At 40.0% G+C, this 13,324-nt stretch overlaps 2 protein-coding genes across 2 annotated transcripts in view; both read left to right on the top strand.

Moving 5' to 3' along the window:
• Positions 1-505, top strand: part of LOC109390654 (uncharacterized protein KIAA0754) — a 5,443-nt gene extending 4,938 nt beyond the window's left edge. The window contains exon 2 of the mRNA XM_019657463.1: positions 23-505. Coding sequence (XP_019513008.1) covers positions 23-505 — 483 coding nt within the window. The remainder of the gene's footprint in view (positions 1-22) is intronic.
• Positions 1-13,324, top strand: part of MACF1 (microtubule actin crosslinking factor 1) — a 335,004-nt gene that overhangs the window by 268,184 nt on the left and 53,496 nt on the right. Inside the window, exons 58-62 of the mRNA XM_019657518.1 lie at positions 7,141-7,302; positions 7,528-7,698; positions 8,335-8,501; positions 12,043-12,202; positions 12,581-12,907. Coding sequence (XP_019513063.1) covers positions 7,141-7,302; positions 7,528-7,698; positions 8,335-8,501; positions 12,043-12,202; positions 12,581-12,907 — 987 coding nt within the window. The remainder of the gene's footprint in view (positions 1-7,140; positions 7,303-7,527; positions 7,699-8,334; positions 8,502-12,042; positions 12,203-12,580; positions 12,908-13,324) is intronic.

The raw sequence follows: 13,324 nt of genomic DNA, 5'->3' as shown, positions 1-13,324 counted from the left end.
TGCTGCAGTGCCCACCCCAGAGGAGCCTGCAGCCCCAGCTGCTGCAGTGCCCACCCCCGAGGAGCTTGCAGCCCCAGCTGCCTCGGTGCCCACCTCAGAGGAGCCTGTAGCTCCAACTGCTGCAGTGCCCACCCCAGAGGAGCTTGCAGCCCCAGCTGCTGCAGTGCCCACCCCAGAAGAGCCCCCCAATCCAGCTCCTGCAGTGCCCACCCCTGAGGAGCCTGCCACCCCAACTCCTGCAGTGCCTGCTCTGGAGGAAGTGTTCCCTGCTGATGTGCCCATTCTGGGAGATACTGCCCACACTGATACAGTACCTGTCTCAGAGGAAGGAACTACTGCTTTAGAGGAGGGTTCCCCTGCTGGAATGTGGATCAAGGAGGACCTTGATTCCCCAGCATTTGGAATAAAAGAGATGACTGGCACAATGCTGCTTGGGAAAGTGCCTCTGGCTGCAACTGATGGATTAAATTCAAATGAGGTAATTGTTGCTCATTTTGTTGGGTAAGGTTCTGGAGAGGAAAGTAAGATATGCAAGTTCTCTGACTTGGTGATTAGAACGACACAGATAGTACTTCCTGTAGTTCTCTTTGGGGCACCTGGGCTTTTCTGATCTTTCTGTTGACTTTATGGGGGGGAAATATGTTTTACTTCCATCTGGCAAAAAACTTTATAATTCACATTCTGATTTTTATTCAGAGATAACACAAGGAAAACAAGCAGTTGTTGGTTTATGTTTTGACGAAGATGACTAGCAAGAAAGGGTGATTCTGCTTTTGAAATTACAGTGAGCATGTTCTTTCCTACATCAGGAAGCTGCTCATGGATCAGTATGTCAGCAGTCAGGTAGAGGCTAGCATGTGAGCTTTGGAATGAGACAGGCAGTACTTCTTAACCACTCTGGGAAAATTAGATGTCCGGTGTCTCCAGTTTCCTCATTTGGTAAGGCCAGAACCCTGTGATGATTGCGAGGATAAAATGAGATAATCCATCTAAAGCACCAAGCGTATACAATTTCAGTCGCTGTCAGTATCCTCCCCCTTTCCCTTTCAAATATTAATAGATATGGTGGTTAGTTGAAAGAATTCACCAAAGCAGGTTGGGTGAAAGCGATATATAGATGTGTGAATAACAGCTTTTTAATACAAATGTGTGTTTCTTAACGGCAGAATAAGGCACAATAGTGTTTATGAAAAAGAGAGGTATTTTTGTCGTCTTGTAAAACCTTGTGTCCTGAACCAAGTCACTTTCCTTTCTGTACTTGTTCTTAACCTATAAAATAAGGAAATTGGGCTAAATGTCCTCCTGAGTCTCTCTCTGCTCCAACATTCTGAGTTTCTTAATGTTAGAGAAGCGACTGTGGTAGGAAGCTGTGGGGAACAAGTGTTCACATCTTTGAGCACTTCTAGTGAAAGGAATTTGAGATCATTAGGTTCCTGCAGTTCACTGCCCTGGTGTCATTTGGTCAGTGGTAAGAAGTGGAGTGAGGGAGTTAGAAGGTTAACCTAATGCATTCAGAGGTTACTGAATGCGGAGGTGCTTTTGATTTTACACCATCCCCAGGACCGAAAACAGTACCTACCTTGTAGTAAGCATTTACTGTTGACTGACTTGACTTGACTTGATGACTATCAATCTCATGATTATCCATGAATGCTACAAGAGGGGTTCTCTCGTCCACCCCCTTGCAAAGCCTTTCAGGGCAGCCATAGCTGGATAGAGCACCAATTAAACATGCAACTAATTACCAGCAACGAAAAATCATTTTGATTGTGGGTGGGCCATAAGCTGCCAGTTTTCCCATCGATCCTCCTCCTCAGCTGAGTGGTGGTGGTGTCCCCTCAGGCTTCACCAGTTATTGTGTAATGTAGCATCCCCTCAAATTAGAATGCATCACCTTTCAGATTGATGGATTTGATTCAGTTTTCTGAATTTTAGTGAATGTGGGATTGACACCAAGATCCCAGGAACCTGTCCAAAGTGACTGACATTCTTGATCATATGGAATATTTCCAGTATAAAGCCTACAGCAATAATCAGTGAAATACAGGAATTAAATTTATAAGGACCCAATCAAATTTGCATAAAGGACAAAAAAATTAGGAAAACCCTGAATTTTTGTCAGTCTCTGGGATCTGTTTCCCCATCTACAAAATGAGTAGATGGGGCTAGGTAATCAATCTTTAAGGATCCTTCCAGCTACTGGAGATAGTCATTTTAAGATATAGTTCCTGATATAAATGATAGAAGGAAATAGTAACCCAGCTGCAAGGTCGCCCATCATCTTTGAAGTGTGATCACCTTAAGGAATATCTGGAAGCAAGATGCCTACATTTGTGTACAATAGGAAAAATGTAAGCCAAAGCCAATAGCTGGGACTGTTAGCCAATAAAAATGTAGAGAGGCTATTTTGAAAATGTTCACTGAAGCAAAACAAATATCATTATAGAAGTAACATGAATATAAGTATTTTGCTAAATTTATGAAATATTGAGGAAAAAAAAACGTTTTTCCAAGATGAGAAATGTATGTATTTTGTTCCTTCTAAAAGGGTTCCTAGAGGCAATTGAACCTGTCATTTTTATATATAAGCATTTGGAACTCGACAAGTGATTATACCCAGAATGTGATTTGGAATGCACTGCTTTAGTTCTTCTGTGTGTGTGTGTACATATGTACACATGTTTACGTGTATACATGGTTAAAATAGATAAAAGCTTTTTAATAGCAATAATGAGAGAGTTTGGTAGATGGAGCAAAATGTCAAAATTGTTTTCTGTTTCTATAATGGGATCCTAGGCCCAAGGAGAACAGTCTGGCTATTTAAACACTCTTCTCACTTATAGATTTCCTTAGTCTTATTTCCAATCACTGGGGAAGAAAAAAAAAAAAAACCTTTGTATGATAAAAGGCTCTATAAAATTAAAATTTGGCCCAAAAAAGTCTCTTTAAACAAAAATTGGGGAGCTCAACAATCTGAGTTCAGTGTTTGAATGCTCAGCTAATCAGCACAACCTTCATGGATTTGTTTGCTTTCTATAACACCATTTTTTCTATACAAGGATTCGTTTATTCACCGGATAAACATTTATTGAGTACCTACTCTGTGCCAGGTACTGAGGCTCCTGCAGTGAATAGAATTGGCTTGGTCCCTGCCTTTGTGAACTTGTACTACAGTGGGGAGTGGGGGACAGACATTAAGCAAAAATGACACAAATATGTAGCAAATTATGGCAAATGCTTTGAATTAAAAAGACAATGATAAGAAATAATAGGGGTATTTAATTTCTATTGTGGAGTCAGGGAAAGGATTTTACAACTAAAACCTGAAGGATAAATAGAAGTTACTTAGGCAAAGAGGCAGAGGGAAGAACATTCCAGACAAAGGAAATGGAAGCTGGGAAGAACTTGGCATGTTAGAACTAAAAGAAGGCCAAGTGGCTAGACCACAGTGGCTGAGGGTTCCAGAGAGTGCCTTGAAGTAAATGAGAGAGGTGGGCAGGGGCCAGACGATGCAGGGACTGAGAAAGATATCCTCAAAAGGATCTGTAGCTTAAAACCATGAGAAGCTATTGAAGGATTTTAAGTAGGTGAGTGAAATAATTTCACTTACATTTTTTTAAAAATTACTCTCAGCTTAAAGATAGAGAAAACCGGTCCACCCTGATAGTAAATAGTCTCATTATTTGGAGTTTATAGATCTCAGATTTCTTTTGTCTCGTATTTTATTTGTTTGCATTATGATAAATAATTGGCATAAATACAGAAAACACTGAGTGGTTTTTGCAAATTAAAAAAAAAATCACACTCGCTACTGTGTGTAGAATGGATTTAGGGGATCAAGGACAGAGTAGAGAGGCCCACTAGTTTACTGTAGTTGTCCAGGTGGCTTGAACTAGAGGGTTGTAAGTAGATTGGGATGGATTCAAGAAATATTTTGAAGGTAGAATGAACAAGACCTGGTAATGGCTTTTATGTTGAGAGGGAGGGGAGAGAAAAGGATCAAGGATGGCTTCTAGGTTCTGGTTTGTACAACTGAGTGGCTGGGGACAGTAGTAAATTGTTGATTTAGGGAAGAACAGATTTGGAGGGAGAGGAAAGTAGGAATACTGTTCAGTATTGGAATGGTTAGATTTGAGATGCCTGTGATTCATTTGTATGGCAATATTAAGAAAGTAGTTGGAAATACAGTTTTAGAGACATAAGCATTTATCATGGTTAACGTTTAAAGACAGGAATGGATGGAATTGCCTAGAAGAAGAGTATAGAATGAGAAAAGGGCCCAGGACTGACATTCTGCCCATTTCCCTGCCCCCAAAGACATTTGGAGATCTAGAAAAGAAAAAGGAAAAAAGCCAAAACATCAAAAAAGGATCCATCAGGATGAAAACTGGGAGAATGTGATATTACCAAGGATAAAAGTCCTTCGGGAAATTTTCTGTTTTATGTCCCTCCTGTATCTTACATCTTTGCCATAATTTTTACTAGTGTTCTGCTCTGGGAAATGTCTGCCAACACTGGTCAGTTAATAACATGGCATAGTCCCATTGAAATACTAAGGAGTAGGAATTTTAAAGTATCTGAAAGCACTGCATTTGCAAAACAGCTTTATTTGGGAGCTGAGTGAAGGGAGCGAGTATTTTCAAATTTACTTTCTTTAACATTCTGTTTACTTGTGTTCAAAATAAATATTTTGTATTTATTTAGAGGCGCTTTCATGTATTTTCAAACTTTTGAGAAAAAATGAGACAAATACCCATTCCCTGTCAATGTAATGCGTAGAGTGGAGGTGGGAAGCAAAAGAAGGACTCTAATGCTTCTATAGGAAATGTTCATAAGCAACGTAAATCCAAATTTTAAAAAAAAGAATTAGCTTTATTATATGGAAGAGATTTTTTTTTTTTTAAGATTTTTATTGGGGAATTGGGGGAAGGGGAACAGACAAGTTGCTGTCCTTTTGTTCTTCAGTCTAGTTGTGGAGGACGTTTCACTGGCCCAAGTTGGCACCATCATTGCGCTCTTCCCGGGCGAGGCAGATCAGTCGCTGGCTTCTGGACGGCTGCTCACTGCGGCTGCTGGCCGCTCATGCTAGCTGCTGGCTGCACACGGTAGCCCATGGCAACCCACTGCCACAGGGGCTGCAGCCTACGCCGTCGCCGGTGACTCACGGCAGCCCAGCTCCAGGTTGAGCTGTTGTTCAGCATCTTAGCTGTGGAGGGCAGTGTCACTGGCCCTCATATGTGGGATCCGAACCGGGGCCCTCTGGCATCCCAAGCCAGTTCTTAATCATCGCGCCACTCGGCCGGCCCTGGAAGAGATTCTTAAGCTACTTAAATATATTTTACTTTTCTGTGTCATTTATATCACTATCCAATAGAGCTTCTTGCCAAGGTGGAGGAGATACTCTCTGTGTTCATACAGTAGGCACTGGCCATACATGACTGTTGACCACATGAAATGTGGCTAATGCAGCTGAGGAGCTGCATTTTTAGTTAATTTAAATAGCCGCATGTAGCTGCTAGCTACCATATTGGACAGCACAGAGTGAATATAAATGTCAGTCATAGTGTGAGACACAGGATTTGATTATTGGTAAAAGGGGGCTCTTCAGTGGACTTGACATCTTCCCTCTGTACTTTTGGCTCTTCTTTCTTTGCCTTTCCGACCCCCACCCCCCACCACCACCACCACCACCATTTTGTTGTACCCCAGCAACTTAAAACATGGGAGTTGGGGTTCTCTCCCCACCCCCCACCCCTGTGCTGATTTTTCTGCAGTGAAACATTTTTAATAAAAATGGAATTATAGCACTTGCTTTTTCTGGGAACCATGTTGGAGAAACAGTCATTTTTAGCTGCACTGCCTTGTAGTGCTGCCTAACAAAATATAGAGTAATCAAATTATAGTATAAAATGAAGCCCACTGGTAATTACCGTTGTAACCTTCTTTTTTCAGTGTCCCCTGGGGCTTTTCCTCTCTGGTAACTCACTTATCCAGCTTAACCATTCTTTCTAGAATCAGCTTCCTAATCCTAGTGTGATCTGTGGTCTCATAGGTCAAAATTAATCGTACCCAAACTTAAAATTTTTTTAACATTTATTTTTGTCTTCTTTCATTTTTTGTCATTCTTCAATCTTAATTGACTCAGCTGTCTCACTGAAACTGAAGGAACTTTTTGTGGAAGAAAAAAGAATGAAAAAAGATCCAGACTAGTAGAATATGGCTGATTTTTATCCTCTGATGATTGAAAGAAATCTGATCTTAGGGACAAATATTTATTTCATTCTTTTCCTTAGAGTGGCTAAAGTACCATTCTCTTCTCCTTGTTTTCTTAAGAAATTTCTAAGTCATAATGGAGCTTATCTGCAGTAGAAAGAATCATGCACATTGTTTGTTACACTTCTTTCACGTTTTAAAATTCTGTTATTTTGTAGTGAACATGGATATACAGTATCATTTTTAAATATTTCATATATATATATATATCTCTGCATCTTACTCAGAGTATGTGTCTGAAATTGTTAAGGACATTTCCCAGTATTACTGGCCCGTTTCCCTTTGTAATCAGAGGAATACTGTTTCAAGATTATTGGCTGTGTGTGGTCTGGCCCTGGAACAGAGTGGAGTTAAATGGCCACTTGGGAATTAAGCTATGAGGTTGGCATTTTTCACACTATTAATATGTTTGGGCTAATTGAGTTATCAGGCCTAGTCAGAGAAAAGCATTGCATATATCAGTGGTCAGTTAAAGCTATTCCCCAAGGTATCATTCTTCCCTATTAGGATTGAGATACATCACACTTTTATGATATCTTGAGGCTGATGCTTCTCTCTTCTTATAGATTTTTGCATTAAAAATTAATGCAAACAGATTTTTTTTAAATGAAAACAAACTATGAGTCGTTGGGTTAAAGATTTAAGTAGTGCCATAACTCTCTGTAATTTCTTGTCCGTGGGAGGCTGTATTGAAATATGAAAACACAAATTTCCTTGATAACTCCCTGTGCAAATGGCTTGTTTTCAGTTTTTATTCCTGTCCCTTTTTTGTTAAAGCATAAATCTCCCAAGAATAACCAGTCACTGTGTGGTATGGAGGGTCTGATTGCCTTTGGATTAAGTCCTTTTTGGCTTACAATTATCTAGATGTTTCAGAAAGAACAGGTGGATCCTCTTCAGATGAAATTACAGCAGGTGAATGGACTTGGCCAGGGATTGATTCAGAGTGCTGGAAAAAACTGCGATGTGCAGGGTTTGGAACATGACATGGACGAGATCAATGCTCGATGGAACACACTGAATAAAAAGGTAAGTGACGTATGGTGGGTGGGCGGGCAGGGGGAGCGTGCAGGATGCAGGTAACAAGTGTACTGGGGACAGAGCGCATAGAAAATAGACATCTAAATTTATGATGTTTTTGGAACCTGAAGGCAAATAACTATTTAGCAGTTGCAACTGGTAGATACGAAAAGGGGTCAGTAGTAATTTAAAAGCTCTCCTTTCTCATAATGAGTCTCTGTGTCTGTGATACAGGTTGCACAAAGAATTGCACAACTCCAGGAGGCTTTGTTGCATTGTGGGAAGTTTCAAGATGCCTTGGAGCCGTTGCTCAGCTGGTTGGCAGACACTGAGGAGCTCATAGCCAATCAGAAACCTCCATCTGCTGAGTATAAAGTGGTGAAAGCACAGATCCAGGAACAGAAGGTAAGTGAGAATGCTGGGACAGTGAACTGTAAGAGCCGGAGGCAGTGGCAGACAACACATTTGCTCATAGTTTAGGGAGTACGTTCATGAGTTTTAGTTGAATTCTCACCTCCTTTTTGTGACCCTGAAAAGAAAGGTGGAAATTTATTTTTATCATCTTACTTTAACCTTACTGTGGCATATATTGGACTGAACAGTTTTACTTACTCATGTATCCCATTTCAACGTTTCAGTCACAGCTTTATCTTAAAAGGTTTTTGGTGTTATCAGGGTCAGCAATATTCTAAATAATGTATAAGGTTCCACCTAAGTATGGGTTTTGGGGGGCTTAATTTTCATTTCAGTGCATTTTTGTCCTGGTTCAAAGTTAAGTTCCCTGTTAGTCACATAATGATAGTCACTATTTCATTTAAAAACTTAAGTGTATGAAAAGCTTATGTGGATGGTAGAAACAATCTTATGATTTTGCCTCAGGATGAAAAAAAACTTGTTATGCACTTAAGCTTAGGATTTGGTGTGGTGGGGATTTGGGATTTTTTGTTTGTTTTTTCATCCTTACTTTAGATTTTTTAAGTGACCCTACCCTGTGTTAACCACTTTTCACACACTTTGAACATGTGTATATGTGTCCAATAGTTGCTCCAGCGGCTCCTGGATGATCGAAAGGCCACCGTGGACATGCTTCAAGCAGAAGGAGGCAGAATAGCCCAGTCAGCAGAACTGGCCGACAGAGAGAAAATCACTGGACAATTGGAGAGTCTTGAAAGTAGATGGACTGGGCTACTCAGCAAGGCAGCAGCCAGGTAAGGCCAAAGGGGTTCTGAGAATGGGTCAGGGAAGCTCTGTTGTGTCCTGTTTTTGACTTGCTATCACTGAGGTGCTCTGAAAGTTACTGGGTGATTGATACAGTGCTTTGGAAGGCGTTGAATGGCTTTCATCTTGAAGAGGGCTATGTTCTTAGAGCTGATCCTCATAACCAGAGTAACTCAGGAAATGAGCCTCAGCTCCTCCATAAATTTCTGAGAACTGAGGACTCATTGCTCTGTGTTGTTGTTCTTCAGCATAATCATGGTTCCAGACGACAGACACAGATGTCTGCAACCCAGCCAGTTATTTTCTGAGTTTTTAAAACAGATTTTTTTTCCCCCTTCATATTTATAAAGAATGCCGTCGATATTTGGAATTGAAATATATTTCTTTTTTTTTTTTTTTTAAAGATTTTTTACTGGGGAATTGGGGGGATGGGAACAGTGCTGGGGAGTTGGGGGAAGGGGAACAGACAAGTTGCTGTCGTTTTGTTCTTCAATCTAGTTGTGGAGGATGTTGCTTCACTGGCCCAAGTTGGCACCATCATTGCGCTCTTCTCTGGCGAGGCAGATCAGTCGCCGGCTTCTGGACGGCCGCTCACTGCGGCTGCTGGCCGCTCACGCTGGCTGCTGGCCACACACGGTAGCCCATGGCAACCCACTGCCACAGGGACTGCAGCCCACGCCGTCGCCGGCGACTCATGGCAGCCCAACTCCAGGTTGAGCTGTTGTTCAGCATCTTAGCTGTATAGGGCAGTGTCACTGGCCCTCATATGTGGGATCCGAACCGGGGCCCTCTGGCATCCCAAGCGAGTTCTTAACCATCGCGCCACTCGGCCGGCCCTGAAATATATTTCTTTTCTCTTAGCTTATCCTAATATTAGATGTTTTTGCATCTAGGAGCTAGTCTGTGGTGCTGTTAAATATATGTACATTCAAGAAATGCATGAACTTTACTTTCTTCAGTAAATGGCCAAAAGACAAGCAGTGTACTTCCCTCCTCCAGGGCAGTGCTTTCTCTTTCCTTAGCTATGTTACCCCAGTGCCCCTTGAGCTTAATAAGCCACAAGGGTGTCTTCACTTTTAGCGTATACTGGCCCAGTTTTAAAAGTAAATGCTAGCTAATCAGGAAAACATGAGAGGGGTAGAGTTGATCATTTATTCTTGTGTCCTTTTAGTTGTCTAGGTAGCCAGTGGCAGTCTTCAAATAATTCCGTCTTCAATCTTCGTTCTCTCATTTGCCCATGGCTTGCTTTTTTCTTATCTGAGTTGTAAAGTATTGCTTGTCCATATTAGTGGGAGAAACAAAAATAAGAGAATTCAACTTATTTTTATTTCCAAATTGCACTGCTTTTTTTCTTCTCTCTGTGTCCATTTCCACTAATAGTGCTATTAACCTTCCAGTTACCTAAGCTTAAAACCTCAGCCCCATTTTTACCCTGCTACCCCTTTGTGTCCCATATCTATCAGGATGCTAAATTCTGTCCGTTTTACTTCTACAGTGTCTTTCCTATTCATTCATTTCTCTTAATTCCCACTCGTGAACTTCAGTTCTTGACATATGAGTTCTCACTTGGTGTAGTTCACGTGAGGTAGCTCATCTGAGGTGGCTTGCTAACTAATCTACTTATCACTCATCACTCTACTGCCACTTACCCTCAGGCCTTCACCTCAAAGACATTTAATGACTCCCTGTTGCCTATAAATAAAATCTGGTCTCTAACCCAACATTCAAAGCTTTCTACTACTTGGCCCTTACCTACCTTTCTTACTTTCCACTGTTCTTCTCAATCCTTATAGGTAAAGCAAACCATATTCTTTTCCTCAGTACCGTCTGTCAGTTTCCGAATTCTGTCTTTGCTGAAGGTGTTGCATCTTCCATGAAATACTTTTTTGTCCATTTCCCCTTCTTCTGTAAACCGTTTCATCATTCTCCAGGCATAGAATAACCTACCTCCCTCTTAACTGCCATAACTCTTATTTCTGTACCTTGTACTACGGTCATTATTTTAAGTAGTACTTATCTCCCAGGTCCATGAGCTCATTAAAGTCATGATGTTTCTAAAGTATCTTGTTATGACTCTTTCCTTCTGCACTGCTCACTTGCATCCTCCTAGCATAACAGTTTTTGGGCCAGTATTTTAAAGAAAAATACCAAGAGCAGCTTCATTTGTTACAGACATTCTAAAGACTTCTTTTTAGATTTTTAGTATTGGATTTTTGATGCCTCTAAATTATTTTAGCTCTTCTCTTTGCTACCCCAAGTCCTGTATACACTGAGGCCTTCAAACTTTCAGATTCCAAAATCGGAGATGAGTCAGAAAGACTACTAAATAGGAGCAATCTTTTTTAATGAAATTCTCATTAAATAATAATCTTTAAGATTATTTGTTTTAATTGTATTAAAGATGTATTTTGAAGGCTGGCATAAACAAACTAAGAAAGGAAATTAAATACTTTATATTGACATTTAAAAATAGCATCTAAAAATACATTTTTCTTTATATTCAAACATAATTGAATTTCAATATCATTAAAATGGAAAATCTTTATATTTAAGTCATTTCTTATTAAAATAAGTTTGTCCATAGGACCTGGCACAATGTAGGTGTTCAGTAAAGCTTTGCTAAACTAAAGTACAACATACACTCCTGGGTTTAAATAACATAGCATTTAGTCTGTTTCTTAGTGATTCAAAGCCATCATTATGGCCTTGTATTAATCTGGGTGCTAATACAGTCCTGTGGTTGTTTTTCTGTCTCTTATCAGACTGCCTCCAATTTCAGGCTCCCTCTCCCCTTTGTAATTTGCTGCTTTTAATCTATAGGGAAGTTGAAATCTATGCTTAGTATGGGTGTTATATTAAATAAAATTTAGGAGTCCAAGTGAGCTGTGAAGTCCATAGTTCTGCCATTTGTGTTGGCAAATTCAGCTAGTTTGAAGTCATTTTTTGCCTTAAATCTGGATTCAGAGTTATGTTCTGGGGCTTGAAATTACTAGAAGCCTGACTGGATTTGGGGAGATGGGAAGGGAGTTCTAGTTCATAGTCTGCCTTGGCTCTTCAAATGCTCTCTTTACTGACACGTGAAGGTAGCAGTGACAGACAGAGAGAGAGAAATAAATACTGATGATTTTTTTACTCCTTTAAACTTTATTTTGGTCATGTGTTCAGATGATGCACGAGCCACATTCTATAGGAGAAAGGATTAGAAAGCCTGGTTCTCATCCTCATTGTACTATTACTGCTCATTGGGCACCTTGGACAAATCTTTCTTTAAGCCTTCAGGGTCAGTTTTCTCTTTTGTAATAATAGGATAATTATTCTATCTACCTTATAAGGTTATACAGAATCGAAATAAGGTAAGGCTTATGAAAACCTTTAAAACAGCAAAACAGTGCTATATATGTGTGTTCTGTTTACTATTGATATTTTAAATGTATCTGGTGAACTTTTGTGTGTTTTTTTAACATGAATATAATACTTGTCCATCTTAGTGTGACTTTTTGCCTGAGCAGCTTGTTCTATATATTTGTGTAGGCAAAAACAGCTGGAAGATATCCTGGTTCTGGCCAAACAGTTCCATGAGACAGCCGAGCCTATTTCTGACTTCTTATCTGTCACAGAGAAAAAGCTTGCTAACTCAGAACCTGTTGGCACTCAGACTGCCAAAATTCAGCAGCAGATCATCCGGCACAAGGTAGGAAGCAGGTGTGGTAAAGGAAAATGAAGAACTAGAATCAGAAGTCCTAGAAATTAGAAAACTTCCTGCAACATTTCAGAAGATGTATCTTGTGGGGTGTTTCGTTTTTGTTTTTGTTTTTCTAAGTTTAATTTAAAATATGGTCAAATTATTAATTGGAATAGTCACATCCTTGAAATAAAAATAGATATCGAATCATAGGCTACCATCCTAAAAAATAGCTTTTGTGTTCAACTTTTATATTACCTTTGCCTTTCAGTGGGTACACTTTTTATATTATTATTTAATTTATTGCATCATTTGTTATTCATTGTTCCGTGTTTACTTTTCATTTATTTTGTTTCTGTTATTCATTTTTTCCATCTGGATTTCCAGGCTCTGGAGGAAGAAATAGAAAGCCATGCAACAGATGTGCACCAGGCAGTCCAAATTGGGCACTCCCTCTCCTCCCTGACATGTTCTGCAGAGCAGGGTGTGCTGTCGGAAAAGCTAGACTCTTTGCAGGCCCGATTCAGTGAGGTTCAAGACCGGTGCTGTCGGAAAGCAGCCCTGCTTGAACAAGCACTGTTCCACGCTAGGCTGTTCGGGGAGGATGAGGTGGAGGTGCTCAACTGGCTTGCCGAGGTTGAGGACAAGCTCAGTTCAGTGTCCGTAAAGGATTACAGACAGGATGTCCTGCAGAAACAGCACGCTGACCACCTGGTATTCATGTCTTCCATTCTTACTGGTTGTGTTCCTAAGTTATTTTTCAATTCTGATTCATGTTTCTCTTTGTTTCTTTTTTTTATTCCAAACATTTCAACTTTATTTTACATACAATACATGGTTACAGACTTGTGCTAAGAACTAATCTGTTTTTTGACAAATCCATGGAAATACTTGTACTTAATAGACTGAGTCAGTAATTCTAGAAGATAATCCAGAGTGTAGTCAGGGACCATCTCAATTCCAGCTCATGTTTTACATCATTAAGTAATGTGTCACTCAGATTGCATTTGAGCAGAAACGTGCATTGAACCAGATTACCTAAATAGTACCCAGGGTACTATCGATCATATATCTGTAACTTCTAAAATATTTCTAGAATTTATATGCTCAAATTCTAGGGATTCTTTGTCA

The sequence above is a fragment of the Hipposideros armiger genome, unplaced genomic scaffold, assembly GCF_001890085.2.
Source record: "Hipposideros armiger isolate ML-2016 unplaced genomic scaffold, ASM189008v1 scaffold_10, whole genome shotgun sequence".
NCBI lineage: Eukaryota > Metazoa > Chordata > Mammalia > Chiroptera > Hipposideridae > Hipposideros > Hipposideros armiger.
The sequence above is the reverse complement of the archived record's forward strand: the minus strand, read 5'-3'. Positions and strand labels throughout refer to the sequence as shown.